Source organism: Theropithecus gelada, chromosome X (genome assembly GCF_003255815.1).
Source record: "Theropithecus gelada isolate Dixy chromosome X, Tgel_1.0, whole genome shotgun sequence".
Lineage (NCBI taxonomy): Eukaryota > Metazoa > Chordata > Mammalia > Primates > Cercopithecidae > Theropithecus > Theropithecus gelada.
Window position 1 is genome coordinate 37,194,207 of NC_037689.1, and position 25,542 is coordinate 37,219,748.

The 25,542-nt window shown below is 39.2% G+C and overlaps 1 protein-coding gene across 1 annotated transcript in view; it reads right to left on the reverse strand.

Annotated features, from left to right (window-relative positions):
• Positions 1-433: 433 nt before the first annotated feature.
• Positions 434-25,542, reverse strand: part of ACE2 (angiotensin I converting enzyme 2) — a 46,683-nt gene continuing 21,574 nt past the window's right edge. The window contains exons 9-19 of the mRNA XM_025372062.1: positions 21,347-21,516; positions 17,892-18,118; positions 15,477-15,621; positions 13,184-13,282; positions 12,026-12,148; positions 11,448-11,620; positions 10,141-10,199; positions 7,263-7,363; positions 5,708-5,824; positions 3,454-3,648; positions 434-1,413 (exon numbers count right to left, since the gene is read on the reverse strand). Coding sequence (XP_025227847.1) covers positions 1,305-1,413; positions 3,454-3,648; positions 5,708-5,824; positions 7,263-7,363; positions 10,141-10,199; positions 11,448-11,620; positions 12,026-12,148; positions 13,184-13,282; positions 15,477-15,621; positions 17,892-18,118; positions 21,347-21,516 — 1,518 coding nt within the window. The 3' untranslated portion in view covers positions 434-1,304. The remainder of the gene's footprint in view (positions 1,414-3,453; positions 3,649-5,707; positions 5,825-7,262; positions 7,364-10,140; positions 10,200-11,447; positions 11,621-12,025; positions 12,149-13,183; positions 13,283-15,476; positions 15,622-17,891; positions 18,119-21,346; positions 21,517-25,542) is intronic.

A 25,542-nucleotide genomic window follows, 5' to 3' on the forward strand; every position in this document is an offset into this window, starting at 1 on the left:
TTCCCCTGACTTGGCTAATTGATCCACCATTACCACAGAGAATTTATGAAGTACAAAGTCATTCTAACACTATGCTGGTCACCACACAGAATGAGTTAATGGGTAGAGTTTGGATATGTTAATCTACTTAATCTAGTTTTAATCAATCTTCAGGTATCTAAGAAATTCTGTGCTCACACTGGGATAGTGACTGTGAGAAATATAAAAGCAGCATCAGGTTTGGTTCCCAACCTGGTGGTGTATACACTCTGTACACAACTTTTTTGGGACTAATTTTACAATTGCTTTGTACTATAAAGCGATCTGAGAATTTGCAATATATCACGAGACATTTGGGAGGTCAGGAGCCCCAGACACTCAGATGATAACTTTGTTCATAGAAGTGAAAAGCAGACAAAATGTAAAGAAGCCCCAGCACATAAGTAAGCATAAGGAGTGTGCAAATCTAGCATTTATTGAGTGTCTGCTTTGTGCTCAGCACTACTCAAACACTGTGGGCAAATACAAAAGATTTAAGAGACTGGATACCCACTTCAAAGGGTGAACATACAGTTGGAATTTCCATTCACTCCACAGTTAGAGAACAGTGGAAATGAGTTTCTATCAGGCATGCTCTGGGAGTTCACAGAGGCCCCTGGCGCTAGTTTTGTGTTGTCAGGGAGATGTTGATCAAGCAGCTTGGAAGTGAAAAAGCAATGTCCTCTACCTGTTCCCTGGATTCTTCTCTCTTTAGACCTGTCACCTTGAAGAAAGCGTGATCTATTCCAAACATCACTGTAGGCAAATCACCATAGTACTTGGATTAAGTTAATGTGAAGAAAGCATGTCATCCTTGACAATGGATTAAATGAAAGTGAACTAGTGCATGCCATTCTCAATCCTTGCAGCTGTACCAGTTCCCAGGCACTGTCCTTACAAGTGATCCATCCATATTCCATACAAGGTCCAATACTTGCTCCCATGATATATGCTTGTTTTCAACTTCAGAAATTCAACAGACATTTACATTTAGATTATCCCTGAACAGCCTGTGAGACCAAATACACACTTTCCCTAATACACTCTAATACAAAATCCTTATTAGGAAACAGAATAGAAGTCAAATCCAGAGACAGAAATAAATACTGAAAGCAATGTCAATGAAGATGCTCTCTCCTTGACCATGTTGTCTTTGGACAATTTTTTTCTGAACAGATTCATAGTTTTGACATTTAATGATATCTTTATCATCTCATATGTTCTATACCATGAAATTAACATTTACCTACAACAAAATCACCTCAAGAGGAAAAACATAGATTTTTCTAAAAGGAGGTCTGAACATCATCAGTGTTTTGGAATCCTGGATTATTTTCTCCTTTGCTAATATCGATGGAGGCATAAGGATTTTCTTCACTTCTTGCTTGATTTTTCCTGTTAAATAGAGCAAGGTTGCCTTAATATACTCATGTTAAAATCAATCGGATTGATGAAGATAAAAAAGTTTGAGGGCACTCTGTGTTAAGGAGGCTGGGTGGGAGGAACAGGAAGTCTCATAAACTGTTGATGTGAGTATACATTGGTACCGCCGCTATTGAGGGCAATGTGGCAATATTTATCAAAATCAGCAATTGCACGTGTGCTTTGCCGCAGCTTTCCCGCTGCTAGGATTCACCTTACGGGTATATTGGCACACACAGGAAATTACCTATATGAAGCCATCACAACTCTTTTTTAAGTAAACACAAATATTTGGAAACAACATAAAAGTTCATCAATAGATGACTGTTTAACAAAATTACAATCCATTCGTGAAGTGGGAAATTATACTGCCAGAAAAAAGGAGTTTTTTGTGCAACGAATGTGTGATGATCTCTAAAACACATTAAGTGGGCTGGGTGTGGTGGATCACACCTCTATAAACAAAAATTTTCAAAAACCATTAAGTGGAAAACAAAATATGCAGAACATTATTTATAGCCTGCTAACATTTGTATACTAAAAAATAAGATATACATATGCACATATACACAATATACACTAAAAAAGTATATATTTGTATACTAAAAAGCAGATACATATATATATGTCCGAGAAAAAATTAAAAAAGACTATATATATATAACTCTCTCTATATATATATGTGTGTGTGTGTGTGTGTGTGTGTGTGTGTGTGTCTCCAAGGAACTGATAATTTTGTTTGGCTTTGGGAAGAGAACTTGGAGGCAAAAGGTGATAAGGAAGACTCTTCATGTTCACCTTTGTATTTTTTAATTTTAACTACATGAATGTATTACACATTCTATGCCTAATTTTTTAGATGAAGCTATTGTGGGTAACCGAAAAATCTCTATAGTGAAGAAAATTGAGCAAAATAGACTAGCACATATAGAGATTCAATCAAGAATACGTTTAAACAACCTGAGGTGTGCATAGAGTTTTGTTAGGTGCTATAAAATATTAACCTTCATTTCATAAGCCCAGCAAGAGTCAATTTCTTAAGGACAGAAGAAAAACATCTAGTAGCAAAGCAAGACTAGAAATCAGGTCTCTAGTAATTTAAATCCTCAATGAGCTTTGATATTCAGTTCAGGAACAAATTAGAGCATGCCTAACCATGAACTGAGAGAATGATATGGAGTCTGAGCTACCCCATGAGAAATAAAGGTGAGTAAAGAGTAGCAGTTTGGGCAGGGCACGGTGGCTCACGCCTGTAACCCCAGCACTGGAGGGCGAGGCAGGCGGATTGCTTGAACTCAGGAGTTCAAGAACAGCTTGGGCAACATGACAAAACCTTGTCTCCACAAAAAATACAAAAATTAGCTGGGTGTGGTGGCGCACCCCGGTAGTCCCAGCTACTCAGGAAGCTGAGGTGGGACAATCACTTGAGCCTGGGAGATCGAGGCTGCAGTGAACTATGACTGCACCACTGCACTCCAGCCTGGGTGACAGAGCAAAAGATCCTGTCTCAAAAAAAAAAAAAAAAAAAAAAATTAAAAATTAAAAATTAAAAAAAAAAAAAGAGTAGCAGTTTGAAAGAAATCTCACAGCCCATTCTTGAACAATTTCACGGTTCAAACCCATCAGCGATCCAGTCTCCAACAATCTAGTCCCCACTTTTAGACTGAAAAGGATTCAGCAGTGAGAGCAGTGAGAACCATTCCCTGAGCCCAACCACACCTGCTGAGTTTGCAGTGCCTCTTTGTAGGAGGGAAATGACACTGTGGCTGGGATGGAGTTTACTAGGGCATGCTAATAAATCCCAGGCCAGATACTTACTGTGTGGGCTTACTAGGAAGGTGAACTGCTGATGACATCTAGTAAATTTCTAGGGAATGCATCAGAGTATTTAGGTGCAAAATTGTCCAACTGAGTAATTGGCCTATACAATCTACTACTTACTGAAAATTTTCCAGTTACTGTTCTGTAAATCTTTCTATTTTCAGATAGTTAAGTCTAGGAAAGTCCACTTACTTCTTTCGATCTCTGATCCCAGTGAAGATCAGGACGACAATGCCAGCCACTATCACTCCCATCACAACTCCAAAAACAATTAGCCATGTGGTAACGGGGGACTGGTAAGGAGGTGCAAGTGTTGGCTCTATCCCCAGAAACTCCAGGCTGTTGTCATTCAGACGGAAAGCATCATTGATACGGCTCCTGGAGATCCTATTTGCAAAAGCAAAACATAGCAAAGGGGACACTTAGACAAAATAAAATTGCGTGTAGTTATTTACTCTTTATATCATTGTTCCTGAAAGGATTTAATAGAACTTATCATAAGAATATACACCTAGCCAGGTGTGGTGGCACGTGCCTGTAGTCCCAGCTACTTGGGAGGCTGAGGTAGGAGAATCGCTTGAACCCAGGAGGCAGAGGTTGCAGTGAGCCGAGATTGCGCCAGTGCACTCTAGCCTGGGCGACAGAGCAAGACTCCGTCTCAAAAAAAAAAAAAAAAAAAAAAAAGGAATATACACCTAAAATCATAACAGTAGCAAAGTAAATAAGGTCTAATTAAATATATAAGTCTTTGACAATTACGCATCTTTCATGCCTTGCAACCTAGATCAGGTTCATCAACAGCTCTATTGGAAAACTGAGTTGCAAGTGTGGAAATGTATAAATGGTTGGCATTTATTCATTTGTGACTGCTGTGTTTAAGAGCAAAGTTAGCATATTTGGCAAGAATTTCCCTTCTGTCAGAATACATCTACGATGACTTTATATCAAAGAATGGAAACGGATAATTGGATATACTTCTTCTATTATACAAATGAATCAGGTCCTATGACCAAATCTCTATAGTAATATTTTCCAAATAAAAGGTATTGGCATTTGGAGGTAGCACTGGGGAGGCACATAAGAAAGGGACCTTTGCCAGTTTCTTCAGCACTGGGATGGGAAATGGCTGACTTTTATGGAGGCAAAAGGATAAAGATTGTTTAAAGAAAAAAACAAACAAACAAACAAAACAGTGATATGGAGAACATTCTGGGGATCAAAGACCAAAGTGTCTGGCATCTCATCTTCCTACCCTTGGGTATAGCCCAGGTCAGGAGGTCAGAGTCCACCAGAGAGGGAGAGACAGCAACGCAGAATTAGTCAGGTAACCCCTGGCAACCTCAGCCAGAAAAGATCTGAAAAGAGTCATCCTGGAAACAGAGTTTGAGGTCCCCTGTAGCTTGCAGCTGAGTATCCAGGAAGGCTGAACTTTTTCATAAAGATCTCAGCTAGAAGTTTTCCCTAAGACAGACACAAGTCTTCTGGAGGCAGTAAGTGAGTCTCTGGGCACAGTTGGGTCATACATTCCAACCAAGCCAGATTTTCTAGGCACACCCTGCCCAGCAGGTCTTAGATCTGCTTCCAAAATTAAACAGGACTCCGAAGCAGCTCGAGAGGGCCACCTAGTGAGCCGCCCAGAAGTAGTAGGTATATTATGCCTTTTTATAATGACAGGAAACTATCTGCAAGGTCGATCCATTTTTCACTCCTGCTGTCTGTTGCGGGAAACAATTGAGGCAAATTGGACAAACTGTTTCTTCTAAACATTCATTGCAAGTCCCTCACCTAGCGTAGAGGTCAAGCAATATGTAAGGAATGCTGTACTTGCCTAACTTGTTTCAGGCTTTGGGCAGTTAAATGAATCCTACATCAAAGTCCCTAGAGCAAATGATGGCAATACCTGTCCATGTCTCTTCTGCACTTACTATTTTCCATGAGTTCTAGCCAGACTTTCTTTAACCAGCACCTGCTCCCCTTTACCAGAGAGCATTCTCAGACCACAAGATCTGCCCTGCCTGCAGGGCTGAAATGCTGGGGAATTAATGCCACCTGGAAGCAGTTCTCAGCCAATAACTGATGGGAGGTGGTAAATAAGTACCCCAGCTTCCTCAGCCCTCTGATGGGACAATTCAGGTGCACATTCTACACAGTCTGTCCAGATTTCCCAGCAGGACTGAGCTCTAGCTGCCCGTAGTGGTAACTTGCTTGATAACATGTAATCTACAGTTTTCCTTTCCTTTTGTAAGGGCCTACATCTGGGGCAACTCAAATCAAGATTATTCCCTTGCTGTGGGATCCTTCTGGAATTACATGGAGTTTGTAGCATGAAGTAACACATGTAAATGACTCAGAACAATGCTTGGCACACAGGAAGAACGCACAAAATACTGGTTATTGTTGCTGTATTTGTTAACCCCCTCGCCCTTAGATGAAAGTAAAATGTCACCTGATGGCCTCTTCAACTTCAGTTCTAGGAATGATGTCAGACACATTTTTAGGTGCAGTGACATAGAAATTAAAGGAGATTCTTGGTTTCAAATCAGCAACTCGCACATCCTCCTCCCTGTAGAGAAACAAAACAAACATCTTCACTTGTGGCACAGAGGACACAATAAAGAGAATGAAGACTTCCCCTGCTGGTGAAAAGGAGATTAGAGAGAGGATCACAGGGTAGAGAGGCATGGGGGAGGGTGAAAAGGAGATTAGAGAAAGGATTACAGTGTAGAGAGACATGGGGGAGGGCAAACAATGGCAGGATGTAATTGTCAAAAAAAAATTAATGCTGCCCAAAGCACCTGAAATCAATTACATAAAAATGTGATATCAAGTCTTGACACTATTTGTTTGCCTTCATATAAAACCCACATCTTTTTCAATGATAGAAAATTTTCAAACTGAAAACAGCAGGAGAATCAACAAGGAATAATTGGTGGCCCAGGATTGTGGCAAACAATGTGGTGGGCAGAGATGGCTCAGTACCACACACACAGATTTACACCCACAGCCTGGTCCTACTCAGCAGAAAACGTCGTGTTGCACCCATGGGTGAAGGTAATGAGTGGGGTCTACCATATGATGTGACAAGACTGTGCTCTCATAGCTGTCAAGTGATCCTAGCACAAAATAAGGTAGATCATGTGGCTCATAGCCCTTGAGTGACTACCCATCTAACTCAGAAAAAAAGCCAAAGTCCTTAGAATGGCCCTCAAGGCCCATATGACCTTTTGTCTCTCTCTTCTTCCTGTATGCCCTAACATCATCCTGGCCACGTCTCCACTTGTCTGTTAATCTGCTCCAGCTACACTGGCCTCCTTGCTGTTCCTTTAACAGGCCGAGGATATTCCTTCCTCAGGGTCTGCACCTGCTGTTTCCCCCAGCTGAGACACTTTCCCCATTGTCTGCATTCTTCTCTCTCTCTCGCTCTCTCTCACTCTCTCTCTCTCTTTCGTTCTCTCTCTCCTGCTTCATATACTTGTTCAAATAATAGTGACGTCTTTTCTGACCATTTTGGTTAAAATTGACATACCCCTTGCCCAGCACACACACAGACACAGACACACACACACACACACACACACACACCAGCCCTCCCCAGACCCTTTTCTCTTATATTTTTCTCCCTAGCACTTAGTACCTTCTAATTCTACTATATTTCACTTACATATTACACACATAGACACACACACAACATACATACTAGAATATAGGTCAATGAAGGCAGGAAGTTCTGCCTTTTTTTCTTTCAGTGCTGAGGGTGTGTGACAGCATTCTGAGAAGAGAGTGACAGCTGTTTAGTAAGAACAATACTCTTGCAATCTACAAGTCAAATAAGGCACGATCAGCCCTCCATGGAGTCGCCCAAATTCCACGACACCAAGTAAGTATAAATTGTTAGGAGATTTTTATCAATTTCACTTGAAGAAATGTTTAGGCAGAGTATCTCCTCAGACTCAAGAGAAATCCTAGTTGGAGTAACCTGAGAACCCAGCAAATCAACTCACCCAAAAAGAATTGTCTGATGTTTGAGTTCTAAAAAGTACTTCCTCATTGCATATGCAACAGATGATCGGAACAGGTACATTTCATTGTCATTCCATTCATACTGCAAATTCAGAAGAAAGACACTGCTCAGCTGGACTCATAAGACACATTTATAATCTGATACTCCTCAAGAATTATTCTTAATATTCCAGATATTCCTGCTATTTATTACGTCAGTGACGTCAGCGTAAGTGTGCATCCATATCACCTGAAGGGTTAGTTAAAACACTGAGTGCTGGGTCCAACCCTAGAGCATCTGATTCAGGAAGCCTGAGATGAAACCCAGTAATTTACATCCCTAACAAACTCCCAGGTGGTGGTAATGCTGCTGGTCAGGCGACCATGCTTTAGGAACCATTGGGTTCACAGGTCCTTTTTCTTTAGTTTGATGTAAACTGAAATTAACACTTTGAGTGTAGGTTTAGCCACGGGAGTCAAACAAAAGTTGTGGGTTTTGCAGCAAAATGTCTGTACGTTGTGGACAAAATCAGTTTTTACTATTTTTACACTAAGTTCTCAGAAATGTACTTATCTATAAGTGTAAAAGAAAAACTTGAAGTTCAAATAAAAAATAACACTTTGTAAATAGCAAACTACTCTGTTTGTTGTTTTCCAGTGCTAAACAAATAGCTTATGTTTGCATAGCTTTTAAAGACTTAAAGCATTCACTCTTTCCTCCAGTAGCTGGCAGTAGGAATCAATGAATGGCACTAGTTGTATGTTTCTCCTTTCCCTTTAAAAAAATTATATTTCACAAAAGAATTGTTACATTCACCTCAGCTTGGTTTCACCCAGGTTTGGAGGAGTTCCTTTAATAGTAGCATTATTAATATTGTTACTAATAACAGTCTGGCTACTATTTCTATAAATATAAAATATTTTAAAGGCTGAGTTCTCAAAATAATGCCATAGATCCGATTGGAATTCACCATGAAATAGCTTGAACTGAGCAGATATTCTGACCCTGATGTGTATATGCACTAAATATATGATCTCGTTTCATCAAAACAGATTGTTGCTTGATGAATTGGCTTCAGAACATTACAGCATCAAACCCGCTGAACACTATTTACCAACCCTCACTGCATGGAAAGAAGATGAGTATAAACGTCAAGAAAAAAAGATAATTGAAAAATGTCCTGATCTGCCGAGACTAATTAAAATTTATTAAACCAAGGAAGAGCTAATAAAAATATGACAGAGAAATAGTCCCACAATCACCCAATGATGGCCGGGCGCGGTGGCTCAAGCCTGTAATCCCAGCACTTTGGGAGGCCGAGACGGGCAGATCACGAGGTCAGGAGATCGAGACCATCCTGGCTAACACGGTGAAACCCGGTCTCTACTAAAAATACAAAAAACTAGCCGGGCGAGGTGGCGGGCGCCTGTAGTCCCAGCTACTCGGGAGGCTGAGGCAGGAGAATGGCGTAAACCTGGGAGGCGGAGCTTGCAGTGAGCTGAGATCCCGCCACTGCACTCCAGCCTGGGCGACAGAGCGAGACTCTGTCTCAAAAAAAAAAAAAAAAAAAAAAAAAAAAAAAATCACCCAATGATTATTAAGAAATAGGAACTTGAACTCTTAATGATTGGAAAGAAATGCACTTCCATTTTCATTTTTTCTTTCTTGAATGTTCATCTTTTTACTCCTGAGTTATTTATGGTTTGATGTGTTATCTATGAAAATTATACTAAAAGTGTTGTTGAATCTTGGACAATGTGTAACTTTTCAGGAAAGGTAAGGGGGTAGAAACACAATCTTTGGATCTGTCCGATGCAGACAACAATTTGCTGTAGCATCTTGGACCATTTTGTCCAATAGTCCCGGATTGACTTCTAACCCTGCAAAACCTTCAGGGTGTCATGCCCACTCTCAGGCTTTTGAGCCCCATCTACCCGAGACTACTCTTTCCTCTCCTCTTTCCCAATCAAAGCTACTACTTCCTCAGACTGGATCACCTGAGACAGGTGTTAAGGAGAGAGCAATAGCTAAGTAAACAATTCACATAAAGGGGTAAATAACATAATTTCCTGTAAAATATTTTGTTACCCCCAAAATGTATTTCTCTAAATAAGTGGTTCTCAAACTTTGCTGCGACTAGAATCACCTGGGGAGCTTGAAACACTCTTGATGCCCAACTCTTGAGTCCATACCCCAGAACAATTCAATCAGAGTCTCTGGAGGTGTATAACCCAGGCATTAATATTTTTTCAACTTCCCATGTGATTCCACTGTGCAGCCAAGTTTGAGAAGCAGTGTTCTAAATTAGAGCTTCCCAGTCTTGATTGTAAGTACAAATCACCTGGAGGCTTGCTAAAATGCAGATTCTGATTAAGTGGTCCAGGGCTAGGCTTGAAATTATGCATTTTTAACAAGCTTCCAGGTGATTCAAATGCTGCTGGTCCATGGGGCATACCCTGAGTGAAGCCAGGATACAGATGATTGACTAAAACAAAACAAATTTTAAAAAACCTAACTGTACTGCTTCTAAAAACAAACTACCTTTCAAAATACAACTATGTTATCTTTCTAGAATAAAAGTAATGGTGACAAGAGTCGATTGAAAGGATTGGTATTTGATATTTAAGGATTGATACAGATGTTTTCTCATTGAAGTTCACAACACCTTCAAGGCAATAAAAAGTAGGAATAGCGTATCCAATAAGGAATGTGTTACTTTAAAAACCCAAAGCCAAAGGCCAGAATCTGGAACTTACAGTTTTGAAAAGAACCACACGGCCTCTCCTCTTTCAGATCACCCTGAAAAGGGTTTATTGTGTCCTATTTAATGTGAAGACTGTGCACTCAAAAATAATGAATTCACGGTCCAGAATACTCACTGCTTTATCTCCAAGAGCTGATTTTAGGCTTATCCTCACTTTGATGCTTTGGTCAGCATCTGATTAAAGAGAAATCGCAGACTGCTGGTTACAGATGACAGATTGCCCACATGTGCTTATTTCCTTTTCCTCCCAAGATCCCACTAAAGTGATAGTAAAGGGATCTTTTAAAGGTATCGACAGACTTTTGGAAAATGAGAAATGATGAGAGAGGGGTAACTGCTTTCTCAGGGACAGGAAGCCATGACCTAATTTGTACACAGAGGGAGCACAGACCCACAAAGAGCCAAAAAATCCAAAAGAGGTTTGGAATTCAAGCACAGGTGAGGGTGGGAAAATAATACTGGGCTGAAAAGAAGAGGAATGGAAGTCAGGGTGTGGTTAAAACCACTTTGGAGAACAGTTGATCTGTTGTGCCCTTGCTTAGACAGTCAGTTGGAGGCTGTGCTCCAGAAAAACAAGAGGTAATCCAAGAAAGAAGACATGGAATCTAGGAAGCAGTGGATTCAACCTAGGAGAACAACAAATGTTGGGACAGGAGGATGTAAGATTCCAAGAGGGAAGTCTTTAGGGGAAAAAAAATGAGACTGAAAAGAATAGATATGTTGAAATATTTGGGAGAAAAACAAATACAATGTAGATAGCAAATTAGGTAGGCCAAAAAATTTAGGCAGGTAGAAACTTTTAGACAACAAGCCACATAAGAAAGGACACAAAATAGTATATTACTTGGCTCTTCAGGCATAGTGATGTAAACACTGATAACTGTTTTACCAAAAATCATTATAAGGCCTTATTGGAAGAGCAAGAAATGGAAGTGGAAGAGTAGACCAAAGTGAAGGTTTAAAACTGAGCAATGACAAAATAGCAATATAAGAAAATTATTTAGAAATATGAAAGTGACTGCCAGAAAGAAGAGATAACAGCATTAAAATTGTTTTTTAAAAAAAGTATTTGTCTTTGGAAAGCAGGATTCAAGTACAATTGGTTGGAGAAAGTTATAATATGTATTTTAAAGATGAGGTTAATAAAACAGACTTGAAAGAGTACACACTCTTGTATGTGTATGCATCTGTGTGTGTTTGTCTGTACAGTTACTTTCACTATGTCTCATACATAGGTGCTCGACAGTTGTGATTTTTCTGCCATAAAATGGCAGCTGTCGCCACAGCAGAGAAAGAAGCAGGTACTATAGAGAAAGAAAACATTCTCAGCTGTGTCACAAGTCCTCATGAGACTGGGGCCAAAGGAGACTAGAAGAAGTAGACAAGGAATGGGTGTGAAACTTGTCAACTGGGTGTACTCACACGGACTCCAGTCGGTACTCCATCCCACAAAAGAATTCTTGTTCTGGTCTTTCAGCCAGGTAAACAAGGGCTCAAAGTAGTTGAGCAGTGGTCTTACATTCATGTTCTTTGCTCCTACAACATTTTCCAATGCTAGGGTCCAGGGTTCTGATTTTCCAAGCTTCAGCATATTGCTACACAAAAAAGAGGGGGTTCAGGGCCTTTTGAGGGGTTCCAGCTATACATATATTTACATCTATGATCTATGGTTTCTTCTCTTTGACTTGGCTAAATTTGCTTCTGGCAGATAAGAAAATAATGCATATTAATGGATATATTCCTCCCTCAACCGCTCTTTCCTTCCAATTACCACAAAGAGAGGGCTGTAGTTATAATAGGGAGAAAAGAGGTGGCCCATCCAATTGTTGTATGGTCTAGGTTCCTGTGTGACCACAAATTAAATGTTTGGTTTGTAAATGAGGACATTTTGAGGCCATAAAATTTTCTTTTTAGAACAAAGAAATCAAATTCAAACCTAGGCATGGAAATGAGTAATATTGAATACTAGGAGAGGTTCAACATTTTGAGGTATTTCTTACAGCAATTTCTGTCCAGCTTCTGTAGAGTTTGAGATGTCACATTTGTGCAGAGGGCCTTCGTGTTTAGCTGCTTGACAAAGTGCTTCTTGAAACTGGAATTGGTAAAGGGTCCTTGTGTAATATCTGCACAAGAGACAAAAACAAAAAAGCAGTACTATGTTTACTTACTGTCTTAGAGTTATAGATTAGAGCATATATTTAAATATGGGGCCCAAGTAACCAAAGAGATACTGATCGAATCTCTTTCTCCAGACATGAACTCTTCCCTCATCATAACCTAGTTGCATTTTATGTATCCATTGATAAACATGGCAATATTACTCTGTTAAATGTTAGCTAACATTTGTTTTGTGTTTTACAGATTAATAGCCCTTTCATATAAATGATGCGAATCCATCCTTATAACAGGTCAATAATATTATTTTCATTTTACAAATAAACTGAGCTCCAGCAAATTCAAGGACTGGGGTTACTAGGTGAAGAACATATGTTTTTGGACTTCAAGTTAAAAATTCTCTTTCTGTTACAATGCACAGTAAACTGCCAGTAACAAGAAGACAAACAAAACTACTTTTTATTTCTCCCAGTGATACTATTGATTGCTTGATGACAGGGACAAGATCTCACACAAATTTAATTGAACCCAATAAATTGTGTTAATTTAAATTGAATTGAAATCGATCATCTATACAGACAGTCCCCAACTTACAACGGTTGGACTTTCGATTTTTTGCCTTTACAATAGTGCTTTCAGTTGTGTATGCTAATGGTAAGTACCCAAAGGTTTTCACTTTCAGTGCAGTATTAAATAATTACATGAGATATTGAACACTTTATTATAAAGTAAGGTTTGTGTTAGATAATTTTGCCCAACAGTAGGCTAATGTGAGTGTTCTGAGCACGTTTAAGGTAGACTAGGCCATGCTTTGGTGTTCCATAGGTTAGGCGTATTCAGTGTATTCTTAAGGTATTCTCAGCTTATGATGAGTGTATTGGGACGTAACCCCATTGTAAAGCAAGGAGCATCTGTATTGAGCTTGGTAGTTACGGGTGGAAAAATTATAATTATCACTTCATTTATCCCTACTTTTTGTCATTATTAGCACAGCTGTCCACAAACCCTAGAAGTTAAACAGAAACAAGAAAACTGTAATTTACCGAATGAATGAGTAATCATTAGAAACATGGAACAGAGATGCGGGGTCACAGTATGTTTCATCATGGGGCACAGGTTCCACCACCCCAACTATCTCTCGCCTTTGGGGAGAAAAGAAAACAATATATTAGCTGTGGATCACCCATCACAAGCAGGTGGGCATAACTAGTGCAGTTTCATCAATCTTTTTTTTTTTTTTTGAGACAGAGTCTTACTCTGTCATCCAGGCTGTAGTGCAGTGGCACGATCTTGGCTCACTGCAACCTCCGCCTCCCATGTTCAAGCGATTCTCCCATCTCAGCCTCCCAAGTAGCTGGGATTATAGGTGTGCACCACCACATCTAACTAATTTGTGTATTTTTAATAGAGACGGGGTTTCACCATGTTGGCCAGGCTGGTCTCGAACTCCTGGCCTCAAGTGATCCACCCGTCTCAGCCTCCCAAAATGCTGGAATTACAAGCGCCACCGTGTCCAGTCAATCAATGGTATTTATATTAGAAATGGTTGTCGAGTGAAATAGAAACAATGTAAAAAAAATCACCTACAAAAATAAAAAATAAATAAAAATTTTTTAAAAATCAGAGTAAAGCTCATTATGTGGTTATCTCTTAGTTTTAATTAATTCAGCCAGAATATACCCTTGGAAAATAGCTATGTCTTCAAAAGACTAATTTAATAAAATTCATAAAGTGCATTGCATGGCCAAAAGTGTACAGTGAAAGCCCTAATAATTCCTCTCAGGCACCACACTTCATGTACTCCTGGCAGAGAGAATTTAATAAAATTGAAATCTTACTTACTCTCCACGCCTACCCAGCTCAAGTGTTCCCTCCTCTGTGAAGCCTGGCCCTGATCCCATCCACCTTCTGGCAGAATTAACCCCCAATCTCCTTTAGCCTTCTCTAGTTGTGCCTCCTTTGCCATTTATCTCCCGTTTTGTTGTTATTCACCTAGAGTAACTTCTTGCCCTAGAGACTTGAGCACCTAGAGGGTGGGGCTGTGTCTTGGTCTTCTCTCTAATTCCAGTGTCAAACATGGTGCCTGTCACTGCGGAAAGAATTCATTTATATTTATTGAACAAAGGAACAATTGATGCATTAATGAATCACTCTAAGGATCTGATTCCATGTGCCTTTAAAATAAGCTAAGAGGGATCAAAAGATTAATCTAGCCAGAAAAAAAGGTAGCAAAATCATGTATTTGACCTTGATTAAATGGAATACATTTTTCCTTTAAAACTGCAGGATCACTGTAGACACAACTTCAGTAATATTTAAATACTAGAAACAGTTCTTATAGGTGCTGCATATTTCCTCCCACGTAAGATGTATGTTAACAGAGAGAATCTTGACAGAAGAAGTGTACTGTTTTAAACCTGTGCATGTGGAACTGCTTGTTACACATGAGATCTTCACTTCAAAAAGAAAATATAAGAAAAACAAAGAAAGAAATAATTGACGAGGGTTTAAGATGGTAAAAAGAAGATAGATTTCTTTCTTTTTTCCATTCTCTCCCTCCCTCTCTCCTTTCTTTTTTTCCTTTTCTTTTTCTCTTAAAATTCCTTCATCCAAAAACCTATTTATTTCATAGTTGCATGTGACAGGCACAGTGTGAGGCACTTGTGATACAGCAATGAGTAATGTAGTGCTACAACTATGGAAATGGTCACTGTTGCCCAAATGTGTCAGATTCTCTCTAGCTTGGAATTCTCTGTGTTCCCCCTATACACCTACATCTTTCTCAGGGCTTAAGTGCCTCTCCTCATCTGACACCCCCAGTTGGGCTTTGGATCTCCCCTGGACATTAACGGACCCTGTACCCTTCCATCACAACACTACACATTGCAGTGGTTTAATTTTCCACACCCTGCCATAAACTAAATGTTTTTTCAGGTTGAGGACCATACCTGAAATTATTAGCATTGTATCCCCAGTGCTTTGCCTAAAATGTGGGGTCACCATTTTGTTTAAAAGGCTGGATAAAAGAGTATGTAAAATGGATAAATTGATCACTTTCAACATAATATCATGGTTTAATGAGTAAGCCAATACTTAAGAATATAGAGTATGAAGTAGTGTCACCTGACCCAAGGAAATTTTATCTGAGGAGATGGCATCCAAATGGAGACTAAAATATAAAATATAACAAACTAAAAATACCAAAAGGAGTTAGTTAATGTGTGCCTCTGTGTGTGTGTGTGTGTGTGTGTGTGTGTGTACACGCCAGTCAAATGCTTTTAAATACACAGCAACCTCATTAGAAACATTTTACTGATTACATATTCATTGACTTACTTCATCTCCCACCACTTTTTCATCCACTGGTCTTTGGGAATTTCACCTTTAAAGACCATCCACCTCCACTTCTCTAACATGTAAGTAAATGGCAGAGTCCCAACAATCGTGAGTGCTTGTTTGAGCAGGAAGTTTATTTCTGTTTCTGAAAGTAGAATGGAAACTGATAAATATTACGATAAAGATGACAGTGGATGTTTTGTGTTAAAGATAATTTTCCTAACCTCAAAATATTATTCCTCAAGATATACTTACTATAAGGATACATGAGAAAAATTGACAGTATACATAATAATATGTATATATTTATTTTCTCAGCTAAGGGATTTGGAGTAAGTTGAAGCCCTGAAACAGAACAGGTAAATAAAAACCCAAAGTTACTTCTAATCCTCATTTTCTTCATTAGTTTCGGTTTCCTCCCTTAAATACCTCTTATCAGAGTTCATTAGAGCTATTTCATCCACTTTCCCAGTCACACTGTTTATTCTGGAAAGCTCCATGAAGTCAGTGACTGTTAATGTCTCATTTAAGACTGTATAACCTAGTCCCACGTCTGCTATGTGATGCCTTCTGTGAGTCTTTGTTAAATAAACAAATGCTAAACAGATTCAGTGAAAAGCCTGTAAATCAGGGAGGGGAAATAAAAGAGCCCCCCAGGAGGACACTATCCACTGGATGGTGGAAAGTACAATGTACTTTAAATATAAGGATATCTTCCTTACCAAGAATGTAAAAGGCTTTAACAAATCATGTTATTTCATTTTATCCTTTATCAGTGACATAAAGAGGCAGTGGAGTTCATCTCTAGTGTACAAAGGAAATGTATTGAAATGTAAGCAGGGGATGTTACCTACTTTTCACATCACTGTGTCTCTAGTGTCTAGAAAAATGTCTTGCACACAGTATGTGCTCAATAAATATGTTTGGAAGAAGAAAGAAAGAGAAAGAGGGAGAGAGGAATGGAAGGAATAAAGGAATTTATTTAACATTATTCACAAATCGGGGCAGAGTCAAGAAAAAAAGCAGGAGTTTTCCAAACCAGTGGTTTAATCATGTCTAATACCATCTTTAAAAAAGAAAAACTTTTATTTTAGGTTCAGGGGTATGTGTGCAGGTTTGTTACATAGGTAAACTCATGTCACAGGGTTTGTTGTACAGATTATTTCATCACTGATCTAATACCATCTTAAGAAACAGTCATCAACCATTTTTACCTGCTGTCAGGGAATATTTTAAAATAATAAAATATCTGTTCATTGACTTGAATTAATGATATTTTAAAATTAGGAAGCAAGTGTGGTTACTGTTAACTACCTTGGTTACTCTCTTCATGGGAGGATGCAGCTACTGGTCTGTAAGCCACTAGGACTATGCTTACAGTAACTATTTCAAACATGATGACAGGCTTTACGCTGGCCTACTCCCAGGCCCTTGTGGGATCACCAAGGATCTGGAACCAGAGATCAAGGCAAAGTGAATTGTCTACTCAAGGATGGAGCTCATGACCTTGATCTCATCGACCAAATGCTCCAGACAGAGGAACTGATCTTTATGTCACAAATAACTAAAATTAGAGGAGAGAATACATGGAAGAGAAGAAGGTATTAGGCTTTATTTGTCCTCCTTTTATGAGGAAGAAGCAAAAGCCATGGCATCCTCACTGAAGAAATTCCATCTCCTGAACATTTGTCATGTTCCATCAAGTCCAAGCCATCTAAAAGGAAATGGGCTGCCTCAGGCAGAAACGTTGAAGGATAGCACAGATTTAAGGGGGTGTTACAGGGGAAATTCACGCTTCAGCAGGATGAACAAAATGTTTCAATCCCTTCTAATGTTGATATTAAACCACCTGTTCTTTAAGAATTCAAAAATTTAAAGCTATACTTTGCTTTGCATAGTATTATGGAAAAGGCTTCAGATTAAGGTTCTTGTTTTGGTTCCGCCACTACATTGCATTTTGACTTCAGGCTACTTTCCCTCTCTTGTCTTCAGTTTACTTCTCTATAGAATGGTTTTTAGAATCTATTCCAACTCTAAAGTTTTGGGAAGTTTTTACCTACAACCAGAGGGGTCTAGTTAGAATGCAGACACTAACTGGACAAGCCATTTCAGTTCTGTGAGACTGTTTCATCATCTTTAAGAAAAAAAAAAAAAAACTTCTGTTAGATGTTTCACAGGATCCCAAGTCCATTCATTCAGTTACCTCTCTTATTCCCTTTTCAATAATACAAAACCGAAAGTTGACATGTTCTGATATATACTTAAAATTTTTCACCAGTAGTAATTTCCAGTTAGCCGTAAATACCTTATACCTTATGCCGCAAAAAGTAAATATTTCCTACATAAGATATTAGATACCTTTGCCCCTATCAGATTAAAGAACCTCCAAAACAACCCATGAGAAAATGTCCATACCATTGTCTTCTTGAAAATCAGGTGACAGAAGACCAATGGATTTTAAATGCTTAGGTGTGGCTGCAGAAAGTGACATGATTTCCCCAACAGCTTCATGGAATCCTTCATTAGCTCCATTTCTTAGCAGAAAAGGTTGTGCAGCATATGCCATATCATATTGGATATGCCCCATCTCATGATGAGCTGTCAGGAAGTCGTCCATTGTCACCTTTGTGCACATAATGATCCTGCATGAAAATGGACAAGATGAAAATGAATCTCACTGACTTTCATTTAACAATTACAGTGGAGTTGTATGAGGTTTTGGTAGCATGAATCATCTTTCCAAGATTTATTCACCAGTGAATCTTTTTTTTTTTTTTTGAGACGGAGTCTTGCTCTGTTGCCCAGGCTGGAGTGCAGTGGCCGGATCTCAGCTCACTGCAAGCTCCGCCTCCCGGGTTCAGGCCATTCTCCTGCCTCAGCCTCCCAAGTAGCTGGGACTACAGGCGCTCGCCACCTCACCCGGCTAGTTTTTTGTATTTTTTAGTAGAGACGGGGTTTTACCGTTTTAGCCAGGATGGTCTCGATCTCCTGACCTCGTGATCCGCCCGTCTCAGCCTCCCAAAGTGCTGGGATTACAGGCTTGAGCCACCGCGCCCGGCCTCACCAGTGAATCTTGAGTACCCACCTTTTATGTCCTAGAAACAGTACTAGTTGCTCAATATAAAGCAATAGGCACTGCTGAATCCTGTTCTCTTGCTCATAGACTACCAGGAAGACAGATAAGCAGAGTTCTCTGCTACAAGAACTCTGAGGCAAGTACTCTATAAATGATCAGTACACACAGCCTTGAGCATAAAAATGAGTGAACATAGGCACAGTCCTCTAGAAGCACCAAGAAGGGCATGACTGAGGATGCAATGAGCAATTTGGACCTTAATCAATGTGCAGGAGTTTGCCCGGGAGAAGGCACAGAACTTGACGTTCCTAGTGCTCAATGAGAAAGGCTTAGGGGCAGAGGGATGGAAACGTGGCATTCAGGACACTGCAAGCTGTTTGGTATTGCCAGGATAGAGAAATAGTAGAAGGGGCTGCAAATTGAAACTTGGGAATCATTAGCATGTAAGTTGGGAAGTAGATATGATGGGCCATGGAGCAGGGATAGAGTGCGAGAAAAGAGGACCAAAGATAAACCTAGAGAAGGTCCAAGTACCTAAGGAGTAGGGAGAGGAAGATTATTCAGAGGAGATGGAGAAAGTACAGTCAGAGAGGTTCAAGGAAATCTGGAAAAGTATGACAATGTGGAAGTTGGTTAAAAAAAAAAAAAAAAAAAAAAAAAAAAAGCATTTGAAAGACAACTCGTAAATCTTGTCTAATGCTGCTATAGCCCAATGGGATAAGAACTGCATTTGGCAATGAGATGGTGGTCCTTTTTAACTTAGCAAGAGCATTTTCATTCAGGTGGGTGTAGGGGTCATTATTCAGTAGGTTCCCAAATTTATTTCATACCACTTGGATCATGTCACCACCCCCTCCAATATCCTGTGAGGCCTCCTCATTGCTCAAGAATAGACTCAGCCACCTTTTATACACCAATATGACCCTGTAAACCAAAAACTATTTGAGATAGGTCTCAATCAATTCACAAGTTTATTTTGCCAAGGTTAAGAACATGCCCAGAAGAAAAGAACACAGAATTTATAGAAACAGTCTGTGGTTTGTGCCTTTCTCCAAAAATAATTTTGAGGGCTTCAATATTTATAGGAGAAAAGTGAGCTGGAGGGGATAATGGGAGGGCATGGTAATCCACGCATTGCAAGAGAAAGGGGGAAGGTAAGGAAATATTCAATTATGTATTCATCTTATGCTCAGTAAATCTACTTTCTTTTCACAACCCCAACCTACTTTTCTAATTTGGTTTCTCTCTATTCTCTTCTGAAATAATTATAAAAATAACTACTATATATTTACTGCCTACTGTATGTAAGATTCTGTGCTTGAAAACTTACTTATACTTTCTCATTTTTAAGCCTCACTGGCATCAGTAAACTATGGCCTGCTGGCCAACCATCTGTTTTTATAAATAAATTTTTTTTGGCACACAGCCACATCCATTTGTTTGTGTATTGTCTATGGCTGCTTTCATGTCACAAGGGCAGAGCTGAGTAGTTGCAACAGCGATCTGCAAAGTTTAAACTATTTACTCTCTGGCCCTTTACAGAAAAGGATTGTAGATCCAATCCCTATCCTAGTCAATGCTGGTGGGGACCTGCCGAGATTTTATCCACCATCTCCTAGCTGCCTGAGTCACAGCTGATAAGGGCCAACAGCTGCTCCCTTCACTGCCTTTGACCAAATGGGGGTTATGCTCCCCCATACTCTGGGGCAGTCCACAGTCAAAGACTGCCTAATATAAAAGGCTAGTCCCCTTGTCTTGAGGTGTGGCCTAGTCTGTGGCTCAAGTTATGCTCCAAAGAACTTCATGGGATAAGGCTGAGGCTGAGTTTCCAGTAAAGATCACATCCTTCCTTACCTCCCTCCTTTGTCCCAGCCTGCTTCCCTCATTCCCCTCTGCCTCAGAGCTCTCCTCAATGAAGCATTTCTGAAACGATCTCCTTTTCAAGCTAAGGAATCCAACCTAAGGCTCTCACAAGCCTGCAACCTGGGAGTTACTATTCTACTTTATAAAATAAGGAAACCGAAACCAAAGAAAGTTAAAGACCTTGTCCAAGGTTGCATAGTCATTAAGTGACACACCTAGGATTCCGAAGCCTGTGCTCATTCTGCCACATTACACAAACCCTCCTTAACTTATTTCTCATTCTAGCCTAACTTGCCGACTTCAATACACAGGTCAGGTCCTGCCTCTCTGTATTTGATCCTGCTGTTCTCACAGCTTGGGTCCTCCTCCCAACTCTGTGTATCTGAATCCTTCTTGTCTTTCCAAACCTAATTCAAATCCCACTTGTAAAGCACGGTCTGATCCTATCTCCTATTGCAAGTGTGGTCAGTTTTCTTCTGATTCTCCATAAGGCATGTCCTGTGTCTCTCTTACGACATGTACCACTTTCTCCCTTCGATCCAGGCTTATTTATTCACCTATTCTGTCTCACTCACAAGAGTGAAACATGGAGGGGAAGATCAATGTGTGATTCACATGTCCATCTTCCAAAAATCTTAGCACCAAATCTTTCCTGATATGGATGCAACCATCCCCATTACCATACAATGCCAATGGATGCATAATATTTCAAAGAAAGCAGATGGTCCAAAGGTTCAAGTTAGAGCCTGCTGGCAATCCTCTTTTCCTGGGAAAACCGAAATGTGCTCTCCTGGACTCCCAGCCTTAGTTCAAGGAGAGTTAACTTATCTTTTCTGTGCTCAGAAAAGCAGAGAAAGAATTCAAGTTAAACTTCAGCCTGCCTCTGTTGTCTCCCATTTAGTATCAGTTGTGTAAGTATCAGCCCCACTACCTGAAGTCGCCCTTCCCCAGGTCCCAAGCTGTGGGGTGGCAGACTACTTTCTGAACATTTCCTGGATCAGTTAGCATGGAATTTTCCCAGAATCCTTGAGTCATATTAGGAAGACCAACAGATACAAAGAACTTCTCGGCCTCCTTGAATATTCTCTGTGCATTCCAGGCCTGGGAAAAGAGAACAGTATTAATTCCAGCATCAAAACAACCGCATTCTTAAATTAAATAAGCCAGGCACAGAAAAACAAACACCACATGTTCTCACTTATGCGTGGAATCTAAAACAATGGAACTGGTAGAAGCAGAGAGTAGAATGGTGGTTACAGAGGCTATGGGGTGGGGGCAATGGGGAGATGACGGTCAAAGCGTACAAAGTCTCAAACAGGATGAATAAGTTGGTTTTATTTTTTTGAGATCTATTGCACAGCATAGTAAATATAGTTAATAATAGAACACTGTACATTTTGAAATTGCTAAGAGAGTAAATTTCAAATGTTCTCACTGCAAAAAAAAGTATGTTAAGTAATTGATATGTTAATTAGCTTTATTTAACTATTTTTCATTGTATTCATAAATCATGAAATCACCTTGTACCCCATAAATATATAAATTGACAATAATAAATTGTCAATTTACAATAAAATTTTAAAATGGAAAAAGTGCTAATGTAATTTTTAAAATAGCAGCATTATTTCTGTTGGATATATACACTGGCATAACCTTTCCAAAAGGCAATTTGATAACACATATGGATAGCATTTGAAATTTTTTTCTTTGTCTCAGTAATGCTGCCTCTAAGGAACTAACCTAAAAAATTATCAGAAATTAGATTCAACAATTACACTGAGAATTACTTTTAATAGAGAAAAAAGTTGAAATGACCATCAGAATGGTTAAATAATGATACCTTTGAAAACCAGAATAATGTGCAGCCACCCAAATTATATTTATGAAAAATGTTTTGGTTTAGATCCAAAAGACAGGCAATAACAAATGCTGGTGAGGGTGTGGAGAAAAGGGAACCCTCCTACACTGTTGGTAGGAATGTAAGTTAGTACAACCACTATGGAAAACAGTTTGGAGGTTCCTCAGAAAAGTAAAAATAGAGCTACCATATGATCCAACAATCCCACTGCTAAGTATATACCCAAAAGAAAAGAAATCAGTATTTTGAACAGATATGTTTGTTGCACTATTTGCATGTTTGTTGCACTATTCACAATAGCCAAGATTTGGAAACAACCTAAGTGTCCATCAATAGATGAATGGATAAAGAAAATGTGGTACACATACACAATGGAATACTATTCAGCCATAAAAAAAATGAAATCCTGTCATTTGCAACAACATAGATGGAACTGAAGGTCATTATATTAAGTGAAATAAGCCAGGCACAGAAAGACAAACATTACATGTTCTTACTTATTTGTGGGATCTAAAAAACCAAAAGAATTGAACTCATGGACATACAGAGTGGAAGGATGGTTACCAGAGGCTGGAAAGAGTAGTGGGAAGGTGGCAGGGGCAGGTTGGGATGGTTAATTGGTACAAAAAAATAGAAAGAATGAGGCTGTGTGTGGTGGCTCAGCACTTTGGGAGGCCAAGGCGGGCAGATTGCTTGACACCAGGAGTTCGAGACCAACCCGGCCAACATGGCAAAACCCCGTCTCTACTAAAAATACAAAAATTAGCCAGGCATGGAGGGGCACACCTGTAATCCCACCTACTTGGGAGGCTGAGGTGGAAGAATTGCTTGAACCCAGGAGGTAGAGGTTGCAGTGAGCTGAGACGGTGCCACTGCACTCCAGCCCGGGTGACAGAGTGAGATCCTGTCAAAATAAAGTGTACTATTTGATAGCACAACAGGGTGACTATAGTTAATAATAATCTAATTGTACATTTAAAAATAACTAAAAGAGTATAATTGGATCATTTGTAACTCAAAGGAAAAATGCTTAAGGGGGTGGATGCCCCCATTCTCCATGATATGATTATTATATATTGCATGCCTGTATCAAAACATCTCATGTATCCCACATACCTAGTATGTATCCATAAAATTTTTTAATCTGAGAATTTTAATTGATATTATAAAATGCAATTTAATAGTAAGTAAAAAAGTAGAATATATGAGCAACTTAATGAGGTAGTACATGAAAATGTGAACAGTAGACTGAGTATGATTATTGATAATGTTTTCTTGGTTTTATTTTTTATATTCCAAGTAAAAACACAACTTTTCTACTCAAGCCAACAATCGTTGATTGATCTCCTTCAAGGGGAAAGGCCCTGTATTAGACTTGGTGGAAGACATAAACTATAAGGTGGACCTGAAGGCATAGGCTTTTGGAATCAAAAAGGCCCAGATGTGGCCTAGCAGCCAATGGGTAGTTGGGCCTTGGCTTCATGATCTGTATGAAGTCCAAATTTTCACAGTGTTCTGGGACTAAAAAGAGGCAGCAGTAGGCATCTGCCACCCAGAAAACTCTTCTGGTAACAAGTCTCAGGAGCTGACCAAGCCTGCTTAGGAGATAAGGCCTACATTAGGTGAGCTAAGTTTGTGTAATTGGCAGCTAGTCTATGAATCACTTTTAGTAACAGAAAACTTCCTCTGATCCCAAAGACCAGTCAAGTCTGGTTTCTCTCCTTTGCCAGCCCTGGGAATAAGAAACAGGATATGAGCCTATAGATGGTTTAAAAATTAAGGACTTACTGTCAGGCAATCGGTATTGATGAGTATGACATTCTTAAGTAGAATGAACCTATACCAAAACAGTGTAGATTAGGAAATACAGTTAACATCTGTTGAATGAACAATGAATGAATGAATAGAAAACCAGGCTGAAATTATTAGGAGTTCTGAGTTCAATCCTTAGTTGCCAATGACTGTCTTTGTGACTTTGGGCAAATCATTTACCTGAGCAAATAGAAGTATGATGCAGAAGAATGAAACTAGAGTCCTACCAATCATCATATACAAAAATTAACTCAAGATGGAATAAAGACCTAAATACAAGACCTCAAACTATAAAAATCCCAGAAGAAAATCTAGGAAAAACTCTTCTGGACATTGGCATGGGCAAAGAATTTGTAAGTCTTCAAAACTAATTGCAACAGAAACAAAAATTGACAAGTGAGACCTAATTAAACTAAAAAACTGCTGTACAGCAATTTGAAACAAATGGAAACAGAGACACAGCATACCAACAGCATATCTGGGATGTGGCAAAAGCAATGTTAAGAGGAATGTTTATAGTGCTAAATGCCTACATCAAGAACCTAGAAAGATATCAAATTAATAATATAACACCACACTTTAAGGAACTAGAAAAACAAGAACAAACTAATTCCAAAGCTAGAAAAAAAAAGAGATAACTAAAATCAGGGCAGAATTAATGAAACTGAGACTTAAAAAATCATACAAAGGTTCAACAAAATAAAAATTCAGTTTTTTAAAAGGATAAACAAGATGGAAAGACCTCTAGCTAGATTAACAGAGAAAGAGCGAAGATCCAAATAAGCACAATCAGAATTGCAGTAAACAGACAACCTACAGAATGCAGTGAACAGACAACCTACAGAATGGGAGAAAATATTTTCAAAACATCAGAGAAATGCAAATCAAAACCCATAATGAGATACCATCTCACACCAGTCAGAGTGGCCACTATTAAAAAGTCAAAAAATAACATGTTGGCGAGGCTGCTGAGAAAAGGGAACACTTACGCACTGTTGGTGAGAATGTAAATTAGATCATCCACTATGGAAAGCAGTTTGGAGATTTCTCAAAGGACTAAAAATAGAACTACCATTCGACCCAGCAATCCCGTTACTGTGTATATATCCAAAGGAAAATAAATTGTCCTACCAAAAAGACACCTGCACTCAGGTGTTTATTGTAGCACTATTCACAATAGCAAAGACAAGGAATCAACCCAAAGAAATAAATAAATAAAATGTGGTACATATATACCATGGAATACTATACAGCCATAAAAATAATGAAATTATGTCTTTTACAGCAACATGGATGCAGCTGAAGACTGTCATCCTAAGTAAATTAATGCAGAAACAGAAAACCAAGTATCACATGTTCTCACTTATAAGCTAACCTTGGGTATATATAGACATAAAGATGGGAACAATAGACACTGGGGACTACAAAAGGAGGGAGGGAGAGAAGAGCAGCAAGGT